Source organism: Phragmites australis, chromosome 24 (assembly GCF_958298935.1).
Source record: "Phragmites australis chromosome 24, lpPhrAust1.1, whole genome shotgun sequence".
NCBI lineage: Eukaryota > Viridiplantae > Streptophyta > Magnoliopsida > Poales > Poaceae > Phragmites > Phragmites australis.
This window is the reverse complement of record NC_084944.1, coordinates 1,803,618-1,820,376: the sequence shown is the minus strand read 5'-3', so window position 1 is coordinate 1,820,376 and position 16,759 is coordinate 1,803,618. Positions and strand designations below refer to the sequence as shown.

The 16,759-nt window shown below is 44.6% G+C and overlaps 4 protein-coding genes across 4 annotated transcripts; 1 reads left to right on the top strand and 3 right to left on the bottom strand.

The window, feature by feature from the left end:
• Positions 1-3,647: 3,647 nt before the first annotated feature.
• Positions 3,648-7,387, top strand: LOC133907572 (NADH dehydrogenase [ubiquinone] 1 beta subcomplex subunit 8, mitochondrial). Its single transcript, XM_062349639.1, has 4 exons — positions 3,648-3,876; positions 3,999-4,085; positions 4,215-4,310; positions 7,127-7,387. Exons 1-4 carry the CDS (start codon positions 3,745-3,747, stop codon positions 7,181-7,183), a joined length of 372 nt encoding a protein of 123 aa, XP_062205623.1. The 5' UTR covers positions 3,648-3,744; the 3' UTR covers positions 7,184-7,387.
• A 315-nt stretch (positions 7,388-7,702) lies between these two features.
• Positions 7,703-8,449, bottom strand: LOC133907571 (putative lipid-binding protein AIR1). Its single transcript, XM_062349638.1, has one exon. The coding sequence runs from the start codon at positions 8,406-8,408 to the stop codon at positions 7,962-7,964; it is 447 nt and encodes a 148-aa protein (XP_062205622.1). The 5' UTR covers positions 8,409-8,449; the 3' UTR covers positions 7,703-7,961.
• Positions 8,450-11,520: 3,071 nt separating this feature from the next.
• On the bottom strand, positions 11,521-12,028 carry LOC133907989 (pEARLI1-like lipid transfer protein 1). The gene is made up of 2 exons (XM_062350130.1): positions 12,025-12,028; positions 11,521-11,831 (listed from the first exon to the last, which is right to left on the bottom strand). The coding sequence occupies exons 1-2, from the start codon at positions 12,026-12,028 to the stop codon at positions 11,521-11,523; spliced, it is 315 nt and encodes a 104-aa protein (XP_062206114.1).
• A 2,676-nt stretch (positions 12,029-14,704) lies between these two features.
• On the bottom strand, positions 14,705-15,490 carry LOC133907472 (cortical cell-delineating protein-like). Its single transcript, XM_062349526.1, has one exon. The coding sequence runs from the start codon at positions 15,391-15,393 to the stop codon at positions 14,992-14,994; it is 402 nt and encodes a 133-aa protein (XP_062205510.1). The 5' UTR covers positions 15,394-15,490; the 3' UTR covers positions 14,705-14,991.
• Between the last annotated feature and the right edge of the window lie 1,269 nt (positions 15,491-16,759).

Here is a 16,759-nt window from a genome sequence, read left to right as displayed (position 1 = left end):
CACACTCCTTGCCTTGAAGGTGACCTCGATCGCTTAGCTCCACTTGGCTGATTCATGTGTTTGGACAGTATTGTTTTTCTCATATTTGGACAAGAGTTGCTTAAAAGTGGGCTTGAATTTCTTAACCTTGTCGTGTTTCTTCGCTTCATTGATTTTCCACTTGCCAACCTCCTAATTCTTTGGCTTGATCATCTTTGGCTTAGCATTAACATGCCCCCAGCAGCTGAAGTGTTCTACGCATTCTTGACCAATCCTTTGCCTTTAAGAGTTTTTTCATGTAACACCACTTTCAACAAATTTTTATTCTCCCCCGAAGGCTTTGGCCTTTCTTCACCAACGATTACATTTTTCTCTTTAGCTGATTCAGCTTGAGTTGGGTGAATTAATATGCTCTTGTCTTGTAGATCAACCATATTAATCGGGAACGGATGAAGATCTACTTGCATCTCTACAAATTTCAATCATCCATTATTAATGGCCGATTGAATCTGTCGACCGGAAACATTGCAATCGTTAGTAGCATGAGAATAAGAATTATACCACATACAATAAGCTCGCCTCCTTAATTCATCTAATGGTGGAATCACATGACCATGAGGCAGCTTAATCTGTTTTTCATGTAGCAAGTAATCAAATATTTTATCATACTTTACTACATCAAAAGTAAACATAATTTCTTCTTGCTGGTTCTTAGGAGACATCGACCTAAGAGCAGAGCAAACGAATGGTTTAGACTTAGAAGACCAAACTCATTCAACCACACATACATCAATATCACCATCATTCGAATTTTCAGATTCATACTCAAGCATGTGCACATTAGGATGATCCTCTCTTACTCTATCATTTGATCTATGAAAATTTCTAGATTCTTTAGCTCGAGCCAGAGATTTTTGTAATACTTGGCTAACATCTAAGAAATTGTGATTCTCTAGCTTTTCCTTTAAATGAGAAAGTAAACCAGAATAAGCTAAGTCGGCCAAATATCTATCAGAAATCGTCAAATTAAAACATTGGTTTCTTGTATATCTAAACCTTTGAATGTATTCAGCGACGGACTTATTGTGTTTTTGTTTAACCGATATTAAATATGACAATCTAAGCTCAGTGTCTCTAGTATAAAAATACTCATGAAATTTCTGCTTTAATTGGGGCCACGTATAAATAGAATTAGGTGCAAAAGAAGTAAACCAGATAAATGCAGGGCCAGACAATGATGAAACAATCTCAGTTTTAACATATCACTAGCACTAGCTTCACCACACTGTAAGATGAATTGAGCGATATGTTCTAGAATAGTTCTACCATCATCCCTAGTAAACTTAATAAACTCAGGCAATCTATCCCTCTAAGATACTGAGTATTATCATAGAAATTAGGGTATTGTTTTTTTAGACACGTGCTCTACCCTTAAGTTCTACCCCAAAGTGTTCATTTAAAATACTATCCATTTGCTCTCTAATATTTTTGTGTTCTAGAGGTTGCTCGGTCGGGGGCCGAATAGGAATCACATTAGTTTGTTGTTGTTGCCTAAAAGAATGTGATGATGTATCATGAGAATGCGGCACAACGGGCTGCGTATATTGAGTACTTTGTGGAGGCACTTTGAAACAAGCTTCCGGCAATGGACCATAAGGGATACCAAAGCATTGTAGAGGTATAGGTGGTGTACCATATGCAACAGTATTATATTGAGCTACCAGCATGTTTGCTGAAATTTTATTAACTCGGCTGTTACTGTTAGCTACATATGGAACCGAGTTAATTATACTAGATGTAGTGTTTGATAATGGAAAAACAAATGGTGTGACCTTCGGTTTAGTGGCATCTAGTGAAGTAGGCGGTGGTGTCACAGCATTAGCCGAACCTACAATATTAGTTCGTCTATAAATTTATTCCATCGGCATACTTTGTTGTGTAGGTATATGTGGTATAAGTTTTACCAATAAATCAAACAGACCTTACTGAATTCTACCATTATTATTAGAAGTTAAACCACTAGCATCATGTGATAAAGGCCGTTTTAGTGTATCCTTAATATTTTGCATCTCAAAAACCATAGACTCTAAACGGCCACTGAGTGATTGATTAAAACTTTTAACTAATGCATCAAACTTGTTACTCATAACAACAACTACTTGCTAATCAATCATCAAAGCAACTTTCTCTTTAGAAGGAGGTGTGTTACTCACAGTGGGAATTACCTCGGGCTTGGTATAGATAGGCGTGAAATCTCCTCCCTTCCAGACGATGCCCTGCCTCGTCTTTTGGTAGCGCGAAGCGAACGTCCTATCGAATTCCATCTTGCGTCTTTCATATTCTTGTTGTGCCTCATCATCTAGCTCCTCGATAGCAGCCACAATGACGTTGTCAGGGTCAACTTCGGCTCTGTTCCTCATGACTAAAGTTTTAAAATTCGGCTAAAAGGTAGCTGGAAGTTTTTTCCCCAGCGAAGTCGCCAAAAAGTGTGTTGATGCGAAACGATGTCACATCAAGCACTGAGCATCTCGTGTGCAATATCCGGCGAGTAGCACCCAGGATACCCTATTGTGGCACTACGCCGTTGGACCTTCGTCGTCATCCACGCTTGTGAGGGACCCCATCTACGCTTGTAAGGGACCCCGTTAGAGCGCGGATGGTTGGCAGCGTGTCCTTGGTCGTTGGGATCAAGAACAAGTAGCAATGTAGATTGAAAAGGAGAATAAGACTATAGAAACTATGCAAAAGATGAAATATAAAGTAGATTTATTTGATCAATTGGTTGATTATTCTCAATCGATCATGACCCTCTCATATTTAAAGGGTGGCAGATCTTAGCCGTACAATATCAGAACTCCTAATTCAAACTGAACATGACTTATAGATATGATTCAGCTTGCTTTCCGATCTCCAAACTTTCCATAACTAATATATCTTTCCTAGTTAACCACGTGAACTCCTATATATCTACCAGAGTATTCTTTATTACAGTTCGGCCTTCACAGTTCACTGGTCGCAGGAGCTATTCCCGGTCATAGATACTGTTCATGGGTCGAAGTTATTGTTCATCCGATCAAGGTTATTACGTACTGGTCGTAGCTAGTGTTCATCTGGTCGAAGTTACTGCACACTGATCGTAAGTACTCTTCACTTGTCAACTAGAAAATTTACAAAACTGAAATTCTTCATAATATGCTAATTTCGGTTATCAACACGTCCCTTACATATTCTATAGATAGATTGGAGTACTCTAAACCCTAGATGCGGAAAAAGGACAGAACCACTAAACACACGTATGTATCCACAACCTGCTAGGATCAGATCTCTAGAGTGACTGCGCTTAGGATTTAATCCAGACGGCATAGTGAGGCTTAAACACAAGCCGGCCCGGTCGCATGCGAGAGACCTTGCCAATCGAGCTGACGCACGATCTCAGGCGTAGAGAGATTTTGGTCAGGGCCGTGAGGATCATTTCGCGGTCGTATCGTGTGGAACGGAACGGAGTAAATTGCTCCCACAACGCAAAGCCCATCCGAAATATCATGCCATTTTTAGCCCATTAATAATTACCACCAGGCCGAAAAATAGGCTCTTTACCAGCCGTATTTATTGGGCCCAAAATCCGACGCCCGAGCAAAAGCCCACTCCACTTCCTTCCATCTCTGCCGCCGCCGCCGACGAGCCGCACAACCGCACCAGACGACCACACGCGCAGACGCGCAGAGAGAGAGAGAGAGAGAGAGAGAGAGAGAGAGAGAGGTGGAAATGGCTGGGAGGCTAAGCGCGGCGGGGTCCCGCATCCTCGGAGGCGGGGGCGCACGCGCTGCGGTCTCTGCGCTCCGTCAACGCGCCGGCATGGGTCTCCCCGTCGGCCGCCACATCGTCCCCGACAAGCCCGTAAGCCCCCCGCACCCCGAATCCAAATCCAAATCCAACCCAACCTAAGGCTCCTCCTCCTCCTCCCACGCTACTCCGTCTCTAATCGGTTCGATCTGGGATTTTTTGGGGGGGTGTCGAAGGTCCCAGTGAACGACGAGCTGGTGTGGGACAACGGCACGCCCTTTCCGGAGCCCTGCATCGACCGCCTCGCCCCGCACATCGGCAAGGTAGTATGAACCTGACCCGATCCGCCCGCCTGTGCCACATCCGTTACGCCGCGCTGTATCTGGGACGTCTGAATTTGGTTTGATTTTGACTTGCTTTGGTTGATTGTTTGTTTGTTTGGTGGTGGCTAGTACGAGGCGCTGGCGTGGCTGTGCGGAGGGCTGGGGTTCTTCGTTGCTCTTGGCATGGCCGCCGCTGTGAATGACAAGGCCTCCAAGATCCCATATGTGAGTGCCCATTGTTAACTGCTGTTCCTCTGATTGCATTTCGGTCTTCCAGGGTTGAATGTGCTGTAGAAATCAGTCCTGGTACAGTAGCTATGTTTGGACTATGATAAGTTAGAAACTTGCCTTAGGGTTGTTCTGAAGTTACTAGAAGATATTTTTACTCCAAATTTCTGTCAAAAAAATGATATAGTGCTTTAAGATGATACGTATGTTGGGTCCATATGGAGGATGCTGTGATTTACATTCTTGGCTGGCAGTTGTAGAATCAAGGAAATCACTAAAACTGGAAGATGGTTTACTGGAATTGAGATAACAGATCTCAGTATGAGCAAAACTTGATCCATGTGATAAATATTTGTAGTTGATTCATCAATGGTGGTCTGGCGGCTTCTTATTTTAGCAAAATCAATAGTTGTGCTTTTTGTTGATATTTTCACACCTAAATGCAATCAATCAAACAGTTATAACTCACAAGTTTTATTTGCGTCCCACTGTTTAGCAAGTTGATGTACTCTTAAAGTCTTAATTGTCACCTTGAAATGTTCTTGGATGGGAGGATATTTCCAGCAGTAGCATATTACATGTTAAAAATCTTAGAGGCATTCAACCCTATGGCTATAGTGAACCCTTGAATTAATGTCTTGGTGAGGCATTGCTATTTTTAAAGAGAACAGCTCCAACATAATTTGATTTGTAATCTCCCAAATGTGCGGCTTGAACCCCATTACTTGTTGACTAATAGTGATTATTGAATATATTCATCTATATGTTATGGTAGTAGTTAAGTTTTCCACCATATGCTTTTCGGTACTAGTTCGAGTTGAGTTGACCATGGTCTGTGTGTACCCTTCAATCCCTGACCTATAATGTCTCCATGGAAACAATACCCATATCAAATTCTGATTCCAATGATGTAGTTTTTGTCTTAGCTTTTCAGGACTGTCATGATGTGTAGTTCAGTCTTTTATAGCCTTTAATCATATCATAAGGACCATAGTCACCAGAATTACAGGTCGACAGGGTCAAGGAACGGGGTCGAGGAACGAGGGTCGCGGAGGCCCAAAAAATGGGTCGAAGGGAGTACTGTTCTTCGAAACGATAGTTCGTAACATGGGTCGATGACCCCGATTCACAGGGGTCGATAACCTGCGTGGTAGGCATGGTTTTACATAGATAGCCACACATCCATGATGGATCACAGGTTTTAAAATTAAATTAGAAGAAGAAAGGGAATAAATGAAGAGATCGATTATTGGGCCATCATTTCCTGGCCCATTAGCCCACCTCAACACATGACTTGCCCTAAACCCTCGGGTACAGGTCTCAGCTACCCACACACGCAGCCAGCAGCCACCCTCGTTACTTCTTTCTGCTTCTGCAACAGCACAACCACCACCCTAAATTGCTTGCTGCTGGCCATCACCACACATCAAAGACTAGCAAAATCGATAGCCCTCGTCCTCCTTGTCTTTCCGATGCTCTTAGTTTTTCTGAAGGGCCCTCTCAGTGGATCTAGGTGCCCCTGCTCACTGCCTGCCATGGCTGCGGTTCTATTCATCTCATGCGCCGGCCGCCTTTGCCTTCCCTTCTCCATCTCCCACACTTCTCTTGCATCCACGGTCCTCTATCTCCTCAAACCTTCGGATTTTGCCTTCGACGCGGCTCTGAGGTGCCCGATAGGAGTCGCACCCGTGTCTAGTGCGAGTTGACGTGGCGATATGAGTCGACGACCCTGCAGCATTTGGGGCATTGATCCCGTTCGACCCCGACCCTCGATTCAAAATGGCATCCTGGGGTCAGGAAACGCGGCATCGACCCCGTACTAGGTGACTATGATAAGGACCTTATTGACGTGTTATCTAAATTCGGTAACAGTGTTTAATACTTATCTATGGGTTGCATAGAGAGCTATTTGTTGGTTTATACTTTTTAGCCTGCTTTCGTAGATTAAGTTCCTCGTAGAACTGATTAGCTCTTTAATCTGCCAGCAGACAGTGACAACAGTAAGTATAGATGCTTATTGGCCTCACCTTTGCACCCACCTCGTCAGTTTCCTGCTTCTATAACATACATTGAAGATTCAAAATATTCTGTTGGTGCGAAACTGTAAATTGGAGTATTTATCTTGCTTAGCTGCTGAATTATTAATGCTAGTTGGGTCCCTGTGTGTTGCCGTGGGGCTCAATCAGCAACATTAGTGCTACATAAAAAACAGTAACGCATCTGGGGCTCTGGGCATCTCCGAGAAAATCAATGGGTGTAAAGGATGCATACAAGCTGACAAAGTCAAGAGACAGGAAGAGACAAAAGTGCACCGTTGGTCTAGAGTTAAAAAAATAAGTAAACAACATTTCGATTACTACACTAAAATAGTAAATGAATGTGATGACTAAACTATGTAAGCTTGTTTCCTCTGGTGCATTATGTCTGCAAACACCTGTAGCCTTTGATATGTATACTACATAAAGAGTTTTCAAAATGAGCTTGGAGGAATCAAAATAAACTGTGGCAAGGTTGTAGGGAAATCATTAAGTACTGAAAATGAACTGTAATTCAGGCAGCATTTTAGCTCTACTGTTGGTTTAATAAGTGTTTCATTGATTATTTAATCCCTTGTGCAAAATGGATTTCAGCAATGGCATCGTTGCTTGACACGTCGTATCTGATGTCCAGAGAAGGATGCCTATGCCCTATGATTTGTGAATGTAGATTCAAATCAAATCATGCTTTTTTTCTTGAATCGATATAAGGATGCATGGTCTTGACATGTTTTGCTGAACAAGCTAACCAAAACTTTGTCATACTGTTTATTGCAGACCCCAAAGGTCTACCCGTATGACAATTTGAGAGTGGAACTTGGTGATAGACCATAGAAGACTATTCTCCTGCTCGATCAAGGAGCACTGTGATGAATTGAGCTTTTTCTCTCCGATCATAAGAGAAACAGTAAAAAACTTGTTTATCATGGTTGTTTTTGTTGTGATTTCGATGTTTTCAACTACCATAATGTGATTTGCTGAATCTTCTCGAGCATGGCTTTGCCTCACAATAATGCAATCAGTGCCTTTGAGCAACTATTCCACCGCTAAGGCAGACTGTCGACGATTTGGTGTCAGAATTTCTTTTTTCATATATATATGGTATCCTGTGAGCTGTAACTTTATGCAACACTCTGAACCTTGTTTGCATCATTCACCTGTCAGCCAACGTTTCTGTAAGTGCAAGCCGGGATGAATCGTGATGCACCGCGCGCCAACAAGCAGGAGAGCAGAGTAGCACGAATAGTTTTGGCTTTTCCAAGTCGTGACTGTATACATGCGTGATATCTCGCTTGTGTATGGCAGTTACCATGTCACCGGAACAGATAACTCAGAATGCATGGATGCACTGAATTATTCCGAACAAGTTTAGGATCCAGAAACCTAATTAATCATCATCACAATCTCAAGTAGATTTACTAAGCAACACCCAACACGACATCAGGTTGTAGTGTAGTCCGCGTTCAGACAAGACAAGACACAAATCAATGGACCACAGAACACACAATCACACAACTTAACCGCTCTTGCGTTCAGCTCGTACTCCTAGCAAATCAAGCCCTCGTGCACGAACCACGCATGGGCTTGTGCACTAAGCACGCAGGGGACGGTCCTAGCGAGGGCACTGGAAGCCGGCCGGGACCTTCTTGCCGCAGTAGTTGACGAGGACGCTGAGCTCGACGGGGACGCTCAGCTGGACGACGCCCAGCACGTTGGCCCGCAGCGCCGTGCACAGGCAGACGGCCGCGTCCAGGTCGGCCAGCCCGCCGAGGAGCTCGCAGCACGGCTTCTCTGACGAGGACGAAGACGAAGACGTCGAGCCCTGGTGGCCCATCTTGAGGCTCACCAGCCCGCCCAGCACGCTCGCGCACGCGCCCAGCTTCAGCGCGTTCACCGGGCACTTGCCCCCGCCGCCGCTCGGGGAGCATGGCGCCGGCGCGGGCGGCGGCTTGGAGCACGAGCTGCAGGCCTCCGTGAGGGTTGCGTGGAGGAGGAGGAGGTTTAGCGCCAGAACGGCGGCAAGCGCGGCCGTGGTACCGGTTTTGCGTGCTGCCGCCATGGATTAGCTAGCAGGCCGGGGGTTTAGCTGTGTATGACTGACTGTACGTGTAATGCGTTAGCTAGCTGCTGTGCAGAGGTATTTATAGGGGAGGATGGCATGTAATGAATTATTGGGATTTTGATTCTCAACGGAATCTGATGGTGCTACACAGCTTACAAGCATATCTTTAGCTCAACAGAGTGAGTGTGATACTGTGATCCATTATCCATATGTAAGTGATCGAATGACAGGTTCTATTTGATTTAGCTTATACTAATTTTTACTACTTAGAAGCATAAAGCTAAATCAAATCGTTTATTTCAGGAAATAATTTTTTATTATTACTAGAAATCAGAAGTTGGTTTGAATGAGTTTTTATAAGTTTTGAAAGATGATGTTACTAGAAGTATTATAAAAATAGTACATTTTATCCGCATCAAAACCCAATTCAAAAATAAATTTTCTATAAACAACGACTCTTTAAAAAGTTTCGGCGCAACTAAACAAGCCCTCACAAGTAACAACTAGCCACTTGCATGATGTCAGTGACGAACGACTAGCTGATCGAGGGAATTGAAGGGGACGCGGACGGTGGTTAGAATGTTGCGCCTCCGGCGGTGCCATGGTGACTCAGACATGGAAAGGTGGCGTACTATGCTGTTACTTCCAGCTTTCAATTCCGCGGCGCTTCAACTGACGGCTTGATCGGGGTACGTACCTACTATGCGGTTGGAATGGAGCAGCAGCTCATCGATCACAGACTCGCTAGCTGCTGCTCGTCGGTGCACACTGCTCCGATCCCCTTGTCGACCGGTGCGGGCACTCCTGCAGCTTTAATGCGGACGTGCGGTGGTGTACGATCGATGTACCGGCATATGTACTTACATGCTGTAGCTTCGGTGCATCGTTCATGGGGCATGCTGTAACTTCTCTAGTTCAGTATTTCGCTTCGTAAGAGAAAAAATTGTTGGTTTATTTCCATTTTGAATCTTCTTCAAGGGGGGAAAATAGGAAAAAGATGCCTAATGTCCGTAGTCTCCTTCCGCCATTTGATTTAGAAGGCCCATGAGACACATCGACCATGCAGCCATAATTTTAATTTATACTTTATAAAATATACGGATTATAATAAATTTGAGTTAATCAAAGGTCAACGTGCAAAGTTGAACCATATTTTTTCTTAAAAATACATACAATCTCTTATTATTTGTCTTCTATATCTAAACATCCAATATTTATTTTTCATATATTTTAAAAATGCATTCAATCTCACATATTTGCCTTAAATACCTAGACATCCAATATTCATACTTAGACGTCTAATATTTGTCTTTCATATATTTTAAAATACATAAAATCTCTTATTATTTACCTTGCATATCTAGACGTTCAATATTTACCTTCCATACATTTACCATCAGATCTCTTCAGAGGGTGCGCCGCCTCTCACACTTCACCTACAACATTGGCTTTTTGGAGAGGATGTGCCGCCACCCGCACGTCGCTCCACCATCGTCTATCATAGAGGTCACATCCGTCACGCTATATTTACACCAAAGTACGATACGAGAATTATTTTTATCCCCTCACAAATCAGTCACTATCTTAATCCTCCTCACAATGTTGCTATGGACGACCAACTCTGAATGATACGATTCTCTCCACCCCTTATCTAAGTACTTACTCTCGCCATTCTCCTTCCTTTTGAAATTACATGATCATATTATAAATTTTATACAGATTTCCTCCATTCTCCTATCCAAGTACTCTCGCCATTCTCCTTCCTTTAAAAATTACATGATAATGTTGTGAATTTTGTGTATGCAAATATCGTTTTTTATGCTATATTATTTTACTTTTTCTGATTGCTATATCCTAGATTGATTCAACGTGTGTAAAATATGTATATAGTTACTAATCCCTGGAAGTTTTACTGTCCTAGCATCTCACATCTTATCTTCCTATTACTAATAAGAGGCGAGCCTCCACGTGACACTTTGCTTTAATCCATTGGTTGAATGTGATCAACCCATGGTTAATTATCAAGGGATTTCTATCAATTGGCACACAAATATACGAACGTGTTCTACTAGGCATCCTGCCTACTGTGAAGATGCCGTTGTTGGTGATCCTTGCTGCATCTTGTTTGTTCTGCCTCTTCCAGCGTCTTTGAGTTGTTTTGGACTTCTGGTTCCTCTCGTAGAGTCGTAGTATCGTCTTCATTTGCTTGTATGTTTTACTCTCCTGCTAGTTAGTTTTCTTATTGCATCTGCTGCTTCTGTTTTGGTCTTATCTGCTCGGCTACATCTCCCTCATGCATGCTCACATAAGTGACGAATGCACATCCTCTCTTGCTTTCTGTTCTTCACGACGCGGCCGCCTCTCACGCGGCACCCGGTCGTCTCTATGCCATTTGCATGTAAGCATTCATATGTTACAGAGGTGCCATCGCCACTGACCTCACTTGCCGTCCTCAGCTACCGGCCAGATGCCGCAAATGAGGTCGTCCACCACAAGCCAAAGCCACGAAATCATGGTCTTGTACAAGATGCTGTTGCATATCCAAAGCTACTAAAACACATGAAGGAATCAATTTGAGGTAAATCCAAAGCTGATGAAATCGAGGTAAGACGTTGATAGAAGAGGGTTGCAAGCAGTTGGCGCTCCGCAAGCTCCTGCACGCTTTGGAAAGACAGCATGGTCGCTGCAAGCCTGGAAGCAAGGCATGCCAGGCCGCGGCGCAGCGCACAGTTGATAGACTGTATCTTCATCTGATTAATCTCTTGGCCATTAGAATTTGGTATAGTCTTAGATAGATATCGTATCGATCTAACTATAAGAAACAAAGAGCAAAACTACAAGTTGAAACACAACAAGTACTCTTGTATAGACAACCAATCAAGATTTTATTTCGTATGGTAGTACATATGTAAACATGCATGTATAAGAGTACACACAAGTTACAAGCTGCCGCACCGTTTGACACATAGAGTTCGCATGCATGCAGGAGCATAGCTTGGTGACGCGATCGAAATTTATACGTAGGGGTCCCTCATAAACATCCATGTGTGACATACGGACACGCATGCAAGATGGATGTTGCATGCATGCATGCATGTACACGTTCAAATCAATTGGGCATGCAGGTGAAGCCGGCGACGCGGTCTATGTGGCAGTAGTTGAGGAGCAGGGTGAGGTCGAGGGGCAGGTTGAGGACGATGCCGAGGATGTTGACCCTGATGGCGAGGCAGAGGCAGACGGCGGCGTCGAGGTCGACGAGCCCCTGCAGCAGCTGGCAGCACTGCTCGTCGTGCGGCACGCCGATCTTGAGCTTCAGCAGGTTCAGCACGTTCGCGCACACCTCCAGCTTCCCGATCGAGAATTGAATAATAGCGCCACAATTTTGGCGCGAGGGGACAACTGGTAACCCGATCGATTCGGCTATGAACCAACACAAGCAATCGTGTATACGAACGAGAGAAAGATGGTGATTTTTTTAGAAACGCTTCTATTGAAAGCCAGACTAGAGTTTTACATCCATACAGACCAATCGATAACAGAAAAATGAAAAGCTGAGGAGACAAGCTAACAAGAAACCATCATAACCAGATATCTAAGGGTCATACCAGCTCACCCATGAACCTTAACATCTCAAAAACAAGATAAACTTCTGAACCAACACGCAAAGATAAAAATGGAACCATAATTTAGAGTTCCACAACGTCAGAAACCAGAGACTAATTCATCTTAAACTTCGAAATCCATTAAAGTACCTTGGATAGAGTTGCCTCCAAAGACTTCCTGTCCTCCAAAGTGAGTAGAATATTCTATCTCTGCAAATACGAAATCTCAGAAAAAACCACATCAATGTGGAGCGAAAGAAATTTCTTTTCTATCGTCATTCTATTGCGAGCTCTCCAAACCGCTCAAGCTAAACCTGCAAAAAAAAAAATACACCTAGTTTTTTTTAGCCTTTAAAAAACAAACCAATCCAAGTAGACAAAAAATCTTTCAAAGATCTGGGCTGAGAATTCCAATCAAAACATTCCACGAAACAACACCAAACAAACTGAGCTAAAGGACATGTAAAAAGAATATGATTAGTTGTTTCCAACTGCCTACAAAGATAACCGTTCTCATTTCCTTTCCAACCCCTTTTTTCAGAGATTCAGTGGATTGTAACCTGTTATGGAAAGCCTACCAGAGAAAAACTTTGATCTTCAAAGACAATTTACTAGCCCAGATCACTCCAACACCCTTGCTGACACCACCACCAAAATGATAAACCTATATAAGGATCTAGTGGTAAAATTTCTAGTTTTACACCTCATCATCATTACCATTTATCTCCACTTCAATAAGTCTCTCATAAAGCTTCTTAAAAATTTTCTGCTCACTCAGGTTTAAAGATCTTCTAAAAAAAAACTCTAGTTATTTTTCATGGCACAATCTTCGACTAAAATATCAGAATCATCATAAAGTATATATAGGTCAGGGTATTGAACATGGAGAGAGTATCTCCTAACCAAATGTCTTTCTATAAAACCACCTTGTCCCCCTATTGACTTAATAATAGAAGATTTTTACGGTACACCTAAATAAGTGCATGCCGTCTATTTCTTTCATTCGGTGGTTTAGATTGACCCAATGATACTCTATCGCCCACCAGTATCATGGGTATCATTAAAGAGTATCATGGGTATCATAAGGGTAGGATTGGAAACAAAAAAAACCATGATAAACTTGTAAATTATATGTTTAATTAGGGAAGGTCAAAATGTTATTTTATTCCTCGGATAAGCTTTCACTTGTTCTGTTCATTTCATTTATTAGGGTTTCCACCCTCTGTTGGCTGATCGATGATGGGTGACGAAGGTCCGAAATCCGGTCAGTCAATGACGTAATTACCCCTAAGGGTACCAAGATAATTACAATAATACCTACTAAAATAGACGGTTGTATCACAATAATGATACTCTCCACCATTTAGTATCATGGTGTATTGTAAAGGTTCTCTAATAATAAGCACATCATTTAAAGAGATGTTTAACTTTATACAACCCAACCAAAATTAGGATGTTCCTCTCTTCTTATAACTAAAAATAAATCATCACACATGTATTTAGTTTTCAGGATTTGATACCATGTCAGAGAAAGATGGCGATGCGTCGTAGCTGCTTACTCGCTTTTCCAAAGACCAACGCCACACGCAATTATGCCTGACGACGAGGACGACTTTGTTGTTGGGTCCCTGCGCAGGCGCGAACGACGCTCCTGGGCTGCCCACCCAGCATCGCCTCACTCGTCTGCAGGTTGCGGAGCAGTCGGGCTGGTTAGCCCACGGAAGGCAACACCTGAGGCTGTCCGCGACATGGCTGTAACGGCAGGGAGGAGGCGGGGGCCGGCACGGCTGGCTCGGGGACGTAGGCCGTCGATGGCGCGCGCCGGCGCCGCTGGCTTGGAGACGTAGGTAGATGGCGCCGGCGCGGCTGGCTTGGGAATGTAGGCCGTCGATGGCGCGCGCCGGCGCGGCTGGCTTGGGGACGTAGGTAGATGGCGCCGGCGCAGCTAGCTTGGGAACATAGGTAGATGGCGCCGGCGCGACCCGCGGCGTCGGATCGGCTGGGGGCGGCAAAAAGGAGGAGGTTGAGGGCAAGGAAGCCCTTTTGTACATCCAGCGAACTGAGCGTATTTTTTGAGAGATACCGACTACATCCAAAGCCTTTTGTGCTTGACATGATCATGCATGCAGCCCTTTTGTGCTTGGCATGATCATGCATGCAGATGGTGGCGGATTCAGAAAAAAATAATTGAGTGTCTCATATTAGCTTGCTAGGAATCTAAATGCCCTATTTATTAGGTTAAAGAATGTCACATGAGCTGTTATATATGATAGATTACTCGAAAATAAAATTTTAATCGGTGTCCTGTAGATACAAAGTGAATCCGCCTTGCATGTAGAAACGCATGTGTAATATTTTTCGAGATCAATGCGTTTAGAATTTGATCAGTTCGATCTTCGCTTGGTTGTCCTTGAGATACGCCAGTCGTTAGAAGACGGGTCAACATTTTGGATTAATCGTGGTTCAAGTATTGATGTTCAGTACTCTAATCATCTTCAGATTGACTATTGCAGAAATTATTATAATGATAGCTGGAACCATTAATTCTGCTTAGTAGCTAGTGTGTATTATAAGACTAGATGTTCATCGTTCACAAATTTAAATTCAATCTGCTATGGCGTATGGTCCAATTAAGCACTACTCGCATGAAGCGATATATTCTTGAGGTAGCATCAAAACTGATAACACTACTTAAGTAACAAGCATTCTTATTGACAATACGGTGCTTTACAGCTTAAACGAATGAACAATTACAAAAAGGTAATACAAGTACAACTCATAACTCCTCGCAAAAAAAAAAAATACAAATCCATAGCAGGATAAATGACCTCGACAATGATATAAGATGCAGGGAAATAATTTATAGCGACAAACTGAAACTTATTCGATCGTGCGACTGCCCAGACGGGCCGCCGCTGCAAGCAATGAAGGAAACTTGGAAGCGCGAGACTGAGTACAAGCGTGCATTCTCCTCAGCTTTAGTTGGGGCAAGTGAAGTCGGATGGGCAATACTTGCCGCACTTGTTGAGGATGAGGCTGAGGCTGACGGGCACGTTGAGGTGGACGCCGAGCACGTCGGCCTTGAGCGCGGTGCAGAGGCACACGGCGGCGTCGAGGTCCACGAGCCCCTGCAGCAGCGGGCAGCACTCCTCGTACTGGGGCAGGCCGACCTTGACGAGGCCCAGGACGTTGGCGCACACCTTCAGCTTGAGCGCGTCGATCGGGCACCGCCCGTGGCTGTGGGTGGACGGCGTCGGCGTCGGCGTCGGCACGACCGGTGGCGTCGGGACGACCGGGCCGGGGCAGTACGGCGCGCAGCCGTGCGCGGCCGCGGCGAAGAGGAGGCTGACGGCAAGGAAGAGGGAAAGCTTGGGAGCCATTGGTGATTGGTTACTACAGTGTGATAGTGAGCAAGGAGTGATGATCTGATCTAGTGCTGCACTGCGTGCTCTTGTGCTTTGGGATGGTTTTCCCGGGGTGTTAGCGTGTGGTATTTATAGCTCGATCGATCAAGTGAAGGGAGATGCCTGTGCTTGGCGCCATGCATGCATGAATGCAGCAATGCATGTGTGATCCGATCGTTGCTTGGTTGTCCTCGGCTGCGCCAGCGGTGGAGGAGAGAAAGGACAACATTTTGCCATGTGGAATACAGAAGCAAGTTGAGCAATCATGCTAAATTCACGCGACGAGCTAGCTAGTGATCATGGGTAAAGACTTACTATTTACATTGCTAAGGCCGGTATTCTCAAGGAAAATTTCCCATGGACATATGGTAAGGTTAAGCACCACTCACATAAAGCTTAGGCGTTGTCAGGTTGGGCAATGGTTTGTTAGTTATTGGTTCCGGAAGCGTACTCAAACTCAAGAGTAGTCAAGATGATTGACTTTGATACCATATCAAGTTGCAAGTAACAGCCAATTCACCAAAAAATCTAAGCTATTAAAAAAGGACAACCAATTCACTTATACTTTAACAAATTCTTCTTTTTATGGGAGCGAACTGAAATACGAGCACTGAATTTTTACCAACATTCATTATCTCACGAGAAACAGTGTATAATGAAACTCCTGAATTCACTAAAGCATCTTCAGATACATATGGAATAATAATCCACTTAATCATATGGAGTAGTCAAATCATAGTGATAAACAATCGTCAATTTGAGCCCTTGGCGTCGCTTCTTTGGCGACGTGGGGGCAACTCCAACCAAGATAAACCACCGCCAATCTTGCACATCGTCGGTCGCCGCGGCGGCGGCGACCAGCGACCACAGGCCGCTGCTCCCTCCTCCCTCTTCCTCCTCCTCTCCCCTCCTTTTCTTTTGCAGATCGGGTTCTCGAGGATGTTACCAGCCAGATCCGGCCATTCTTAGCTTGGATCTTGCTCCTTCCGGTGGTCTTGGCGGCCTCCGAGGCTGGATCTGTGATGGGCGCCGCACTGCTCGTGCCATGCACCGCCGGGCCACTTCTCTGTGGTGGAGAGCTCGAGAGAGCAGCATGTGGACAAGGAGACCGCGGCAGCGTCGAGGGACGCGGTGGCAGGCGTTCTGCGGTGGCTGGGCCCGAAGGCGCAAGACTCGGTGCGGTGGCTCGTCGAGCGGAGCATGGAGCGGGCGCTGCGGTTCAGCATGCGGCCGCGCGCGTTGATGGTGCAAGCGCTGCACTTCGCCGATCGGGTCTACACGCGTGCACGGCGGCCTGTTGGTGCAGACGGCAACCTCTTCTCTGTGACGCGCGAGGACGGCT